At 38.4% G+C, this 12,252-nt stretch overlaps 1 protein-coding gene across 1 annotated transcript; it reads left to right on the top strand.

Moving 5' to 3' along the window:
- The first annotated feature begins 10,144 nt into the window (after nt 1-10,144).
- Nucleotides 10,145-12,014, top strand: LOC143600302 (ATP synthase subunit gamma, mitochondrial-like). Its single transcript, XM_077078029.1, has 8 exons — nt 10,145-10,220; nt 10,334-10,486; nt 10,568-10,681; nt 10,761-10,888; nt 11,323-11,445; nt 11,517-11,636; nt 11,738-11,877; nt 11,945-12,014. Exons 1-8 carry the CDS (start codon nt 10,145-10,147, stop codon nt 12,012-12,014), a joined length of 924 nt encoding a protein of 307 aa, XP_076934144.1.
- The last annotated feature ends 238 nt before the right edge of the window (nt 12,015-12,252 follow it).

Below are 12,252 nucleotides of genomic sequence, written 5' to 3' on the forward strand. Positions count from 1 at the left end.
TGTCGATAATCTTCCAAGCAATGGCCTCCTTGTGCTCTCGAAGCACCCTCAACAATCTCTCTCTCTCGACCTCCGTTAAAGCAGATGCAATAATAACCGGCAGCTTCCACTCCTCGTCCAAAAACGCGTACTCCAAATGGGCTGGCAACTCCTTAAGCTCTAAGGAAGGAGGGGGCTCTCGACGGAAGGTCGGTCCATTGGATCGTCTCGTACGATCCCAGCAGACACTTCAGACTCAGGGGTATGTTACTCTGTGTCATCCTCCATTGACTGATCGGTCATGGCAACCATCTCAATCTCCGGAATGTCCCTATCGAGAATCTGAGTGTCGGAGGCAGATCCTCCACAGATCTCGCTGAAAAACTCCCCAACATGCTCCATGATGGTATCAATAAAGTACAAGGAATCATCAGCAGACTTGGGGTGTTTAAGTGACTGTCAAACGTCAAAGGTGATGTTCTCATCCCCAACTCTCAAAATCAACTTACCCTCGCAGACGTCGATCAACGCCTGTGCAGTGGCAAGGAATGGTCGGCCAAGAATAAGCGGTACACTATCATCGTCGTTCATGTCCAGAATGACAAACTCCACCGAGAAGATGAACTTATCGACACGAATAAGCATGTTCTCGACCACCCCTCGAGGGTATTTAACAGAACGATCAGCAAGCTGGATACTCATTCTAGTAGGCCTCGGTTCGCCTAAGCCCAGCTTGCGATACATGGAATACGGCATGAGATTAATGCTGGCACCAAGATCAGCCAGCGCATGAATAACCGTATCATCACTCAAGATGCAGGGAATCGTGAAACTCCCTGGATATGCCATATTCTCTGGTAACTTCCTCTGTAAGACAGCAGAACAACTAGCACTCAAAGGGATGGAAGCTACCTTAGCCAACTTCTCCTTATTCGAAATAATATCCTTAAGGAACTTCGCGTGTTTCGGCATCTGAGTCAGTGCCTCAAGGAATGGAATATTAAGGTGAAGCTGCTTCAAAAGATCAAGGAATTTGGAGTTCTGCTCCTCATCTCTATCTCTATGGAGTCTCCCGGGGTATGGTACTCTAGGTTTGTAGACTCTCGGTGGCTCGCTCGGTAGCTGCTGTCTCTCGGCCTGTGCTGAACTCCCTGGGCTACTCCTCTGATGCACCTGGGCCCGCGGAGACTCCATCTGAATCTCCTCATCCACTTGCTCCTCTACAACTACTGCAGGCAGGCTCCTCGACTACTCTCCCTCTAGACATCTCCTGAATCACTGGCTCATCTTGTGCCCCTGCACCACTCCTCGTCGTCACAGCTTTCGCGAATCCCTTCGGGTTTTGCTCGGTGTTACACGGTAGCGTACCCTGCGGCCTCTCGTTCAACCGACTCGCTATCTCTCCCATCTGCCGCTCGAGACTCTGAATCGACGCTCCCTGATTCCTCATGAACTGCTTGTGCTCGCGAAACTTCTCCTGCGTCTCTTTATGTCGGGAATCATCTCGTGTCATGAGTTGTGACAACATCTGCGTCTGCTGCGCCATCATCTCCTCTAAAGTGGGCTTCTTCTCACCACTGCTCGCACCGTCACCGGCATCCTGGAATAAACTCTGATGCTGCTGAAAACCGGACTGATTGCCGCTCCTCCAGTTGGAATTCTGATTGCCTCTCCACCCCAAATTATAAGAATTGAAAGAATTTGGATTTCGGTTCGGATTTCCTATAAAGTCTACGACCTCCTCTTGCGAACTGACTGGGCACTGAACGGTATCATTCCCTCCTCTGCATATCTCGCACAACTTGCTCTTTGTCTGCAAGTCCTTCACAATCTGCGCTAACGCCTCTACCTGTGCCGTGAGTGCGGTGGTCGTGTCCACCGAATGCATGCCACGTGATATGGAGTCGACGGTCTTACCACCCTTGGCGGGTGGTCGCTAGTATCCAATCATAGCTAACCCGTTAAACAAAGCGATACACTCATCCGGGTCCTTCGTCGTCAGCAAATTTCCCCCGCCGTTGTGTCAAGCATGTTCTACGTCACGTACGTCACTCCATTATAAAACTTCTCAACAACCGCCCAATCTTGCAAGCCGTGGTTCAGGCACAACGCTAAAATATTTTTAAAACGCTCCCATGCCTCGTAGAAACTCTCGGTGCCCTCCATCTGAAAAGAATGAATCTAATTGCGCAGATGAGCGGCCTTAGCCGGAGGATCGTATTTCACAAGAAATTGGGTCTGCATGGCAGCCCAAGTAGCTCTAGAGCCCTGTAGGAGGGACTCGAGCCACAGACTCGCTTTATCGACGAGTGAGAATGGAAAAACGCGAAGTTTCACGGCGTCTTCGGATACGCCGGCAAGATGGAAAGTGTCGTAGATACGCGCGATACGAGTGAGATGATGATGCGGGTTTTCGTGAAGTAACCCGTGGAACTGAGCAGAATGACAAATGGTATTCAGAATGTTCGACGGAATCTGCCAGTTCACGTTAACTCCAATGGCGGGTGGTGCGATGCTGGATCTCGGGCTGGCATTGGCCGGACGAGCCCGGTCTGCAACTGTCCTCCTCGGTGGTGGATTGTCGCCCATGATCCTATCCCTATCGTCGAAGTCGGAAAACGTAGGAGAAGAGGATAAACTACCAACGGATGATGAAGTAGATGATGGTGAAACGGTGCGACGTCTCTCACGAAATTCTCTCTCAGGCTCGGGAAATGCTTCAGTGTCAGGTGGTCCACGAGATCGAGTCTGTCGCATACAACTATAAAAATCAATAAAAGAAGCCAAACTATCCTAATAAATAAACAAAACAAAAATAATTACAAGTAGCACAATAGGTAAGTCCTAACTCGGATTGCTCTCAAAACGCCTAAAACCTTATCCCCGGAAACGGTGCCAAAAACTTGATGTGTGTCGGATAACCCTATAACAATGACCCTCACAACTAAGCTTTAAATTTAAAACAAAAATCCTAAACCACACACAACCGGCAAGTGTACCGGTCGCAAGTAATATAGACCTAGGAAGTCCGAGTATCGAACACGTGGACACGTAAGGACGCTAACGATCACTAACATTGGACAAGACCTACCTAAGAATAATATTTAATTGATTTTTGATTTTTAAAAACTTAACTGGACTGACTGGACTGACTGACAAAAGTTACCAAAAATAGCAAACTTAACGGGGAACTAACTGTGTTAACTTCATATGGAGAAAAACGTCTACCTAGGTCTGAATCAAATTGTAGGCCTAACAAGTAAATGGATTGGATGATATCAAGACGCCGGTCCCTAAAGATGACACGACTAAGGATCTCTCGGGCTCACTGGATTACCTCTCGATCTCACTCAACAAGCCTTAACTACTCAAAATCAGCTAAAACGACCAAACCGGGAAACAATTGCTAACGTGTTCTAATGTTGACTCACCTCTCGGTCTCACCAACACTCGACCCTAATGGTAATGAATACTACACAACCAAGGATAGAGGAACAATTCAACTTAAACCAAATAGATCAACTAGTCGCTCAAAACACCTAAACCGGACAAGAAACGAACTCGCTCTCGCGCAATTCTTATTCTAGCATGCAAAGGTAATGAGACGACCCTACTTCTTATCACCTCTCGGTCTCTAAGAAGGTGCCTAACCGTTGTACTTTAACCACAAATTCAAGCAACAAAACCCTACGGTTGTACCTACCGCAAACAAACCCTAAACACAAAGTCTAGAATCAAACAATGCACCGATCAATCAACACAAAATTAATAACCAATGCAAGGGGGTTTAAGCAATAAAATTGATAATATTTCCAGCCACTAAACACAACCTATTTCAAGTCTAAATCAAACTTTACAATAACAATTAACATCTTTCAATCAAACAATCCAATAAACTCATCAAAACCTAACAATAATCATCATTCCTAGGTAGAACCGACAAGATTAGCCTAGCATGTTATTTGGACAGCCATGAACACTCAATAAACACATCATATAACTCATATCAATCATCTCAAAATTCATTCAACAATCAATAACAATCATAAACACTTCAATCTTTAACACAACTGCAAAACTATGTAATCAATTAAACAAGAAATAAAGATGATGAACAATGTGTAAAGAAAGGATATGGAGTGAATATGGCTGCTCCCGGCTGATGTAAACTGATGAAAAATGTCACCGAGGCTTGTTCTTGTGTCTTTCTTCCTTCCCTAGCCATCACCACTTCAAGAACCCTAGCTGACCAACCTTTTTTTCTTTCTTTTCTCCTGCTGTAGCTACGATCGGGATAGGGAATGCCCACTTAGGGTTTTTTTTTATTTTTTTGTATTATGATATAATGTAAGACTTGGGCCTCCATGATGCATATGGACTGGGCTTTGAGCTTGTCTTGAAATCGTATGCGTAAAAGGCCATTAAGCTCCTCGAAAAGCTTGGTTTTTCTTCCTTTACCCCGAAACCTACAAGATAAATAAAAATATGTAAAACCTAGATAATATAAGTTAAAATACATAAAATATAATATAAAAACGTAGATAAAAGGTGCGGAAAATAAGTGTGTTTTACAACACATCAATTATTGATGTGGCTAGTACGTCATGATCCAAGTCGAGTCATACCCAATAACAAGCTAGGCAAACACCAATAATATTTGTTTATATATGATATGATCATAACAAATGAATATTAATACTTGAGTTATTTAGAAAGGGGTTTCTAAATACAATGTACTTGTGAAATAAATAAATCATATGGATGATTTATATTTTGAGAGATAGCATTCTATAATGTTATTTAAGATGGTTAAATAACAATATGTGAAAATGGTTACCAAGCATGTTACCTACATTGTGTTATATTTATTTTGGGAAATAACACAATGTGAGTTTTATGATATAAAACTTGTTTAAAGAAAAATAAATAAATAAATTTTGAAATGGGTGAGTGGGTGCCCCCCCTTTCTCTTACTCCTTTCATTTTATATTATTATATTTTCTTAGTGGAGACATGCAAAGGTTTTCATTGGTGCTAGTGGGTGGTGCCTTTTATGACCATTTTCAATCTTCTCTCACACTCTACACTTCACAAGTAACAAACATAAGACACATAGAGGAAAAATCCTCTACACACTTTCCCTCTTTTTCTCTCTTGGATGGCCAAGACCAAGAACAAGGAGGAGTTGTCAAGTGTTACCAAATCCTAGCTACAAGTGGTGTTTGTTGGAAATCTTGGGGTGTGCTAGCTTGAGGAGCTTCATATTCAAGTTCCTGCCTTCTTCATCATCATCTCCTTCCTCCTCATTGGATTTGAAAGGTAGCTTTAACATGCATGGACTTATAGTGACATGCATGTGTTTGACAGTATGTATTTCGTATTTGGATCCGGGCTTGGGTTTTTGCATGTATAAAATTGGTTTTATACACTATAAACTAACAAGATTTAAAACTATTCCGCTGCGTTTTTCATAAAATTGGGATTTTATGACTTTGATAATCTTGTTGAAACCCAACAGTTATATCAATCTTTTGTCCTTTTTACGGTGAAGCCGAGGAAATCGCTGAGCACCTTTTCGTCTCCTGTAGACTTGCGCAAGCGCTTTGGCAAGTCATCACCTAATGGTGCAAGCTTCCCGTGTTCTTTGCTTTCAGGTTCCGAGATATAGTTGAGATGCATAAATTCTCTATCTTTCCAAAGAAGAAGGCGAAAGCTCTTCATGCTGTTGTGTTGGTTACGGTTTGGAGGCTGTGGAAGGCCCGTAACGCGCGGGTGCATGACAGGAGTCCTGTTCGGTTAGATAGATTGGCGGAGGATATACAAGTTTTGGGTTATCTCTGGGTGAAGACTAGAGCTAGATTGACTCATATGGGTTGGGAGAATTGAAAGAGTTTTAGTTTATGATCTATACATGTTATGTTACTAGTTGTTTGTTTGATTGTTTGGTCTTGTCTGTAATTGCTCGCTGGTTTAGTCTTTTACTTAGACGTTTGCTTTTATATTTACTAGCCAGGTGCCCGCGCGATGCAGCGGTGTACGTAACCAATGTTAGTACGCTCGTAACCTCAGCACATGCGTAACCCGACGATTGTATGCATTTAACATGGCATCATACGCGTAACCGGTGTCGGTAAGCGCATCACAATGCCTATACGCGAGCAACCCAATATGTATATGCAATATCATCTACGTAACGGATGCCTGAACGTGCGTTACCGGTGACAAAAATCAAGACGCAAAGATGAAATGTAGAGTAATTTCAAATAAGCCGCTTTTTGACACAACCCGTTTTGAGGCAAAACCTGTTCCGACAACGTTTTAACCCTGAAGCCCGTTTTGACCTGAACTCATCCCGACCCAAACCAAATTTACCATCAGCCGAACCTGCATGACTCATTGCTGGTACAAACTGGTAATCACGCACGTCACCTGATGACAGTGCGCACGTAGCACGAAATTGGACACGTAACTCGTCAAAGCCAGTTTTTTGTAATGGAAGATTGAGCATGCATAACCGGACCCGAATGCATGTTACCGACATTAAAACATGCTTAGCCAACACCATGCGGGTAATTCATGCTGATTACATGCACTGGGTTGAGTGCTTACCAAGATTGGGTTATGTGTGTTACGTGGTGCTGGACACGCGTTTATCGGCCCCGACACATGTAAAAAACAACATATGCGTAACCGGTGACAAAAATCAATAAGCAAACCTGAAATATACAGTAATTTCAAATAAATCATTTTTTAAACCAACCCATTTTGGCCCCAAACCCGTTCCAACTCGACAGCGTTCAGGCCTGGACCTCTTTTCTACTTTACTCGAACCCAAACCAAATTAACCATTTTTTTGTATCGACTAGTTCCGACCCTAATCCACTTTTACAAAATGACCCGAGCTTGCCTGACTCGACCTGTTACCGGTTCTAACCGGTAATTGCGTAAGATGTTAACTTTTTAAAACTAAAACCTATAGCAATATTATACTCAAATTAAAGAGAATAAAATGCTCGTTTTTATGATGTATTTTTTTTGAAAAAATATTGACGTATGAAAAAAGTTATGGCTGTTAATAAGTCGTTGGGGTAGTTGGTTTTGAATTAGGGGACACATGTGTAACTATTATTTAAATTTATAAAAATGGTAGTGAAGTTGAAGGACCAAAATTGTAATTATATTTTGAAAGAATGAGAGTTTACATGATATTTATGAACAAAGACTTAATTACCCTAATTTCTATATTTTTTATGCATTATGTGTGGTACATAAAGCAATGAGTTTGATACTTCTTAAAATTTAAGAGGTCCCTAACTCATGCTTTATATATAGTATAGATATAGATATTAATTATTTTGTTGGCCTTTAAAAAAGAGAGTTAAGTACTATTTTAGTACCTGTGGTTTGTTCAATTACGCAACTTTAGTACCGTCTTTGAATTTTTTGCAAATGACTACCTCACTTTTCTAAAACTTGCAATTTTAGTACTTTTTTCTAACCCCGTCTATTTTTTCCGTTAAGTCAAGGGTAAATTAGTAATTTTGATTATTTTATTTATTTTCTCTTTTTAGCTAAGTGTTATTTTCATACCTGTGGTTTGTTCAGTTATGCACCTTTAGTACCTTTTTTTTGAATTTATTGCAACTTTATACTTTGATTAGTTTTGGATAGAATGATAGATAGACAAACAAAAAGAGACATTATATATTACATATTACAATTAAAAGACAACTAAATATATGATAGAAGATGAAAAACAGCCATGAAATGTCTAACATATTTTTTAGCATTTTGTTCTTGATTACCAATTTACTTCTAGTAGCTTAAGATCCGAGTTCATCTTAGCCATTTTTCTTGCATTTTCTTTATGTGCATAGATTTTTTTTTTAAAAGTTCGGGTATGATAATAGTAGCTCTTTAACACATCGAAGTATCAAGCCAAATAACAATCACACAACTTCGCACCTTTTAGTATAACATCAACTGAAATTGTAGATGAATGACGGTTGACGAATCACATGAACAAAACAATATATCGTAATTCATTGAAATTGAAGATGAACAATGGTTAGGGTTTGAAGGATCAATGAGCGCGAGGAGGGGGTTGATCTGTTTATTTAGGGTTAGAGGTGATATTTTAATTGTAATATGCAATACCTCTCTTGGTTTGCCTATCTATACAAAACTAATCAAAGTATCTAGTTGCAATAAATTGAAAAAAAAAGTACTAAAATTATGCAATTGAACAAACCACATGTATGAAAATGACACTTAGCTATAATAGAAAACAAATAATGACTTAACAGACAATATAGACGGGGTTAGAAAAAAAGTACTAAAATTGCAAGTTTTAGAAAAATAAGATAGCTATTTGCAATAAATTCAAAAATGATACTAAAATCGCGTAATTAGACAGACAAACCACATATACTAAAATGTACTAAAATGACACTTAACTCTGAAAAAACAAAATCTATAATCACTACTAACTGGGCCTACTGGAAGCCCAACTAGAAGCTGCTGCGGCCTTGAGAATCGGATCCACCACACTAATCACCGATTCACTATCACCACCACCATTCACCATTCGTAACCCTAATAATTCATTCCACCACCAAATCGATCCATTTCATTTCTTCTCCAACCGATTGTCAACAAATTAAGCTGCGATGGCGATGGCTGCACTGAGACGAGAAGGCAGGCGTTTCGTACCTCTGGCTTATTCTCCAACCCCCATCAATGCGATCCGATCCACCGAGTACGATCTCATCTCTTCATTTCTCCATCTTAATAATTTATTATACCCTTGTTTTGTTTAATTTCAATCTCGGTCCTTTTTTTTTGACCGATTGGTGTTTGTTTGTGGGTTTTGGTGATTAGGGTAAACATGTGATGCTTTTTATTCGAAATTGGTGTGGGTTTTTGATGAATTTGACAACTGTGTTTGTAATCATCTCATGAGTTTATGATGTGGGTTATTTTTTATGGAGTTTTGGTGTTGAAAATGAGTTATAATAGCACTGGAAAGAAAATTAATTTAAGTTTAGTTGATTAAGGTTCGACCGATTGATGTTGTGTTGCGTTAGGTTATATCGTTATTTACCTGTGCATTTGGTGATTAGGTTAAACATGTGATGTTTTTTATTTGAAATTTAATGAATTTCAGAACTGTATTTGCAATCATTTCAGAAGTGTTCGATGTTTATTTTTTGTTTTGTTTTAAATTTATAAGAGTTTTGGTGTTAAAAATTTGATATAAGTATTAGTACTGGAGAATTAACGTAAGTTTCGTTGATTAAGGTTTAACAGATAGTTAGCTGGGCACATTATGGCAGTGGAATCTTCTATGTATATGCAAATCCTGTTATGATATCTGGTTTTCTATGCTAGTATGATTTTGTTTAGTTGCTAGGAAAGTTGTAGTTTTGACTTTTAATTAGTGGTTAATAAATCAATAACATTTTTGTTATCAGTTGTTTATTCCACTAATATACTTGTTAGTTTCAAAAATTTTACCTAAATAGTTTTGAAATGAACTGTGTGCAGCTGTGCGTTTGGTGATTAAGTTTCCTGTTATATGTATGCACTTTGTGGATGTTAACGGGATACGTCAAACATATTTTATTTCTGATTCGAAATGGTTGTGTGTTTTTAGTGAATTTGAGAACTGTATTTGTAACTATTTCTTGAGTTTTTTTTATGTAAATCTGAGAACTGTTTTTAGTGAAGCTTTCATTTATATGCAAATCTTGTGATGCTATTTGGTTTTCTATGCAAGGATCTAACTTCTTTTTAGTGTGATTTTGTTTAGTTGCTAGGAAAGGTATACTTTTGACTTTTAATCAGTGGTTAATAAATCAATAACTTGTTTGTTTCGCTAATGCACTAGTTAGTTTAATTTTTTTAGCAAATTAGTTTTGAATTGAACTGTGTGCATTTCTGTTGTATGGCTGCATAACATGGATTATAACTTACAAGAATGTGGTATTTTTGGTTAAAATAAAAGATCTGGGTTATTATGTTTTTACTATTGTATACAATGACTAGGGCTAGTTTATATTGAGATGCAACTTTGAAGCAAGTTAGCTTTATTTTGTATTTGTTTTGTTTTGAACACATCGATTGTTTTAACCTCAATTATTTTCACAATACTGGTGTTTAATTAATGGTTATTACATGTTTGGCTGGTGCTTGCAGGGAGCAGGTGGGCCTTGGGGTTCGCTCTATTTCAACTCAAGTTGGTAATGCCATTATACTCTTTTCTTTATGTTGACATTGGCTGTTATTATTTTAAAGAGTTTATACTATCTATCACCTTCTTGTGTGTTCATGGTGTTTGAATATTATTTTGCAGTACGAAACCGTATGAAGAGTGTTAAAAACATTCAGAAGATTACCAAGGCCATGAAGATGGTTGCAGCTTCAAAGCTGAGAGCAATTCAAGTTAGAGCCGAGAATTCTCGTGGACTTTGGCAACCATTTACTGCTCTTCTTGGCGACACTCCAAGTATGTTTCTGTAAAATGTTCATTTTCTATTACTTTTGAATCTTATCTTGTGAACTTTCTAATATTTTATTGTTTTACTAGGTGTGAATGTGAAGAAGAATGTCATTGTCACTATCTCTTCGGACAAGGGTCTTTGTGGTGGTATTAACTCTACATCAGTGAAGATAAGCAGGGCTCTTCACAAGGTCAACTCTGGTATGAATGCATAACTTTTATTATCATTGTATGTATGTATGTCAGACTATATCTTTATTTTTCACTTTTTAATTTGCAGGGCCGGAAACTGAAAGTAAGTATGTGATTTTGGGAGAAAAGGCAAAGGCCCAACTGATCCGTGACTCTAAGAAAGACATTGAGTTGGTTATGACTGAGTTGCAAAAGAATTTTCTGAACTACACTCAGGTTAGTTGGTGCACAGTAGTGTATTTGTTTTTTCATTGATATAATGTATAATAATATGTAGCATATGTTTGTTTTGATTGCTATGTTTTTGAAAATCGAATAAAGACATAGTGATTGTCTGCTACATAATAATGTAGCATTACCACTAACATCAATTCATACTTGCATGATCACATAAGGATATATGTTTTGATGTTTATCAATGAGGAGTAATATATAGGTTAACTATGTTATGTAGGCATGGAAATAATGTAAGTGTCTTCTTTTTTTTGCATATAATTAAATCCTTTTGACTTTAAAATCTCACAAAGGTCATTCTTGCATCATTGAGTCCCTAAAAATTATAAAAGACCCGTTTTATAACTTTTAAAATTTCAGGGACATTAATCGTGAAAAGTGAAAACAGAGGACTTATTTACTAATTTGATTTGCAGGTATCTGTACTTGCAGATGACATCTTGAAGAATGTGGAGTTTGATGCATTGAGGATTGTATTCAACAAGTTTCAATCAGTTGTGTCATTTCTGCCAACAACCGCAACTGTGTTGTCTCCTGAGGTAATAAACATGTTTTGAATAATTACTCTTTTGCCATTACATGCTTATACTTAGATGTGTTTCTTTTGAAGGTTGTTGAAAGAGAATCTGAAGCTGGAGGAAAGATTGGTGATTTAGATTCTTATGAAATTGAAGGCGGTGAGACCAAATCAGAAGTTCTCCAAAACCTTGCTGAGTTCCAGTTTTCTTGTGTAAGCCCTTAAAGTTATAACTTTATACATATTATTGTTACTTTTTAATACTATGCATGTATATTAAACATGTTCATGTTTTTCATTAAACTTTTGATCAGGTAATGTTCAATGCGGTTTTGGAGAATGCATGCAGTGAACAAGGCGCCCGAATGTCTGCTATGGACAGTTCTAGCAGAAATGCTGGTGATATGCTTGATCGTCTCACTCTTACATACAAACAGGTCCTCTCTCTCTCTGTGTATATAATATAATTATATATCTGTATATAACTATATACTTACTTTTGTGTGTATCGTGGTTTTCAGGACCCGTCAAGCATCTATCACAACTGAGCTTATTGAGATTATTTCTGGAGCGTCTGCGTTGGAGGGTTAATTGTTGTGTACTTTTGTTTATTTTGGCAAGACCCGCTGGATGGTCACGAAATAAAACTATACTATTTTGTTGTTGAAATTCTCAAATAATCTGGGTTTGAATTACTATGTATCAGGGGCAAATCTGTCCTTTTGCGGTCAAGTTTATCTAGGCTTTCTCATTGTGTTTTGCGATGTTGACAGTAATGTGTACTGTTTGTTTTTTATCTGAGTTCAACAGTTTTTTGGTCATCCTGCAC

This window comes from Bidens hawaiensis, unplaced genomic scaffold, assembly GCF_021521415.1.
Source record: "Bidens hawaiensis isolate Kalapana, Puna unplaced genomic scaffold, B.hawaiensis_p1.1 tig00053904_1, whole genome shotgun sequence".
Taxonomy (NCBI): Eukaryota; Viridiplantae; Streptophyta; class Magnoliopsida; order Asterales; family Asteraceae; genus Bidens; species Bidens hawaiensis.

What these genes read in the sequence shown, in the direction of transcription:
- LOC143600302 (XM_077078029.1), top strand. Translation starts at nt 10,145, where the DNA reads ATGGTTATTACATGTTTGGCTGGTGCTTGCAGGGAGCAGGTGGGCCTT. An exon ending in CTCTATTTCAACTCAAGTTG is followed by an intron (nt 10,221 to 10,333) that starts GTAATGCCATTA and finishes ATTATTTTGCAG; the next exon opens with TACGAAACCGTATGAAGAGT. An exon ending in CAGGTCCTCTCTCTCTCTGT is followed by an intron (nt 11,878 to 11,944) that starts GTATATAATATA and finishes CGTGGTTTTCAG; the next exon opens with GACCCGTCAAGCATCTATCA.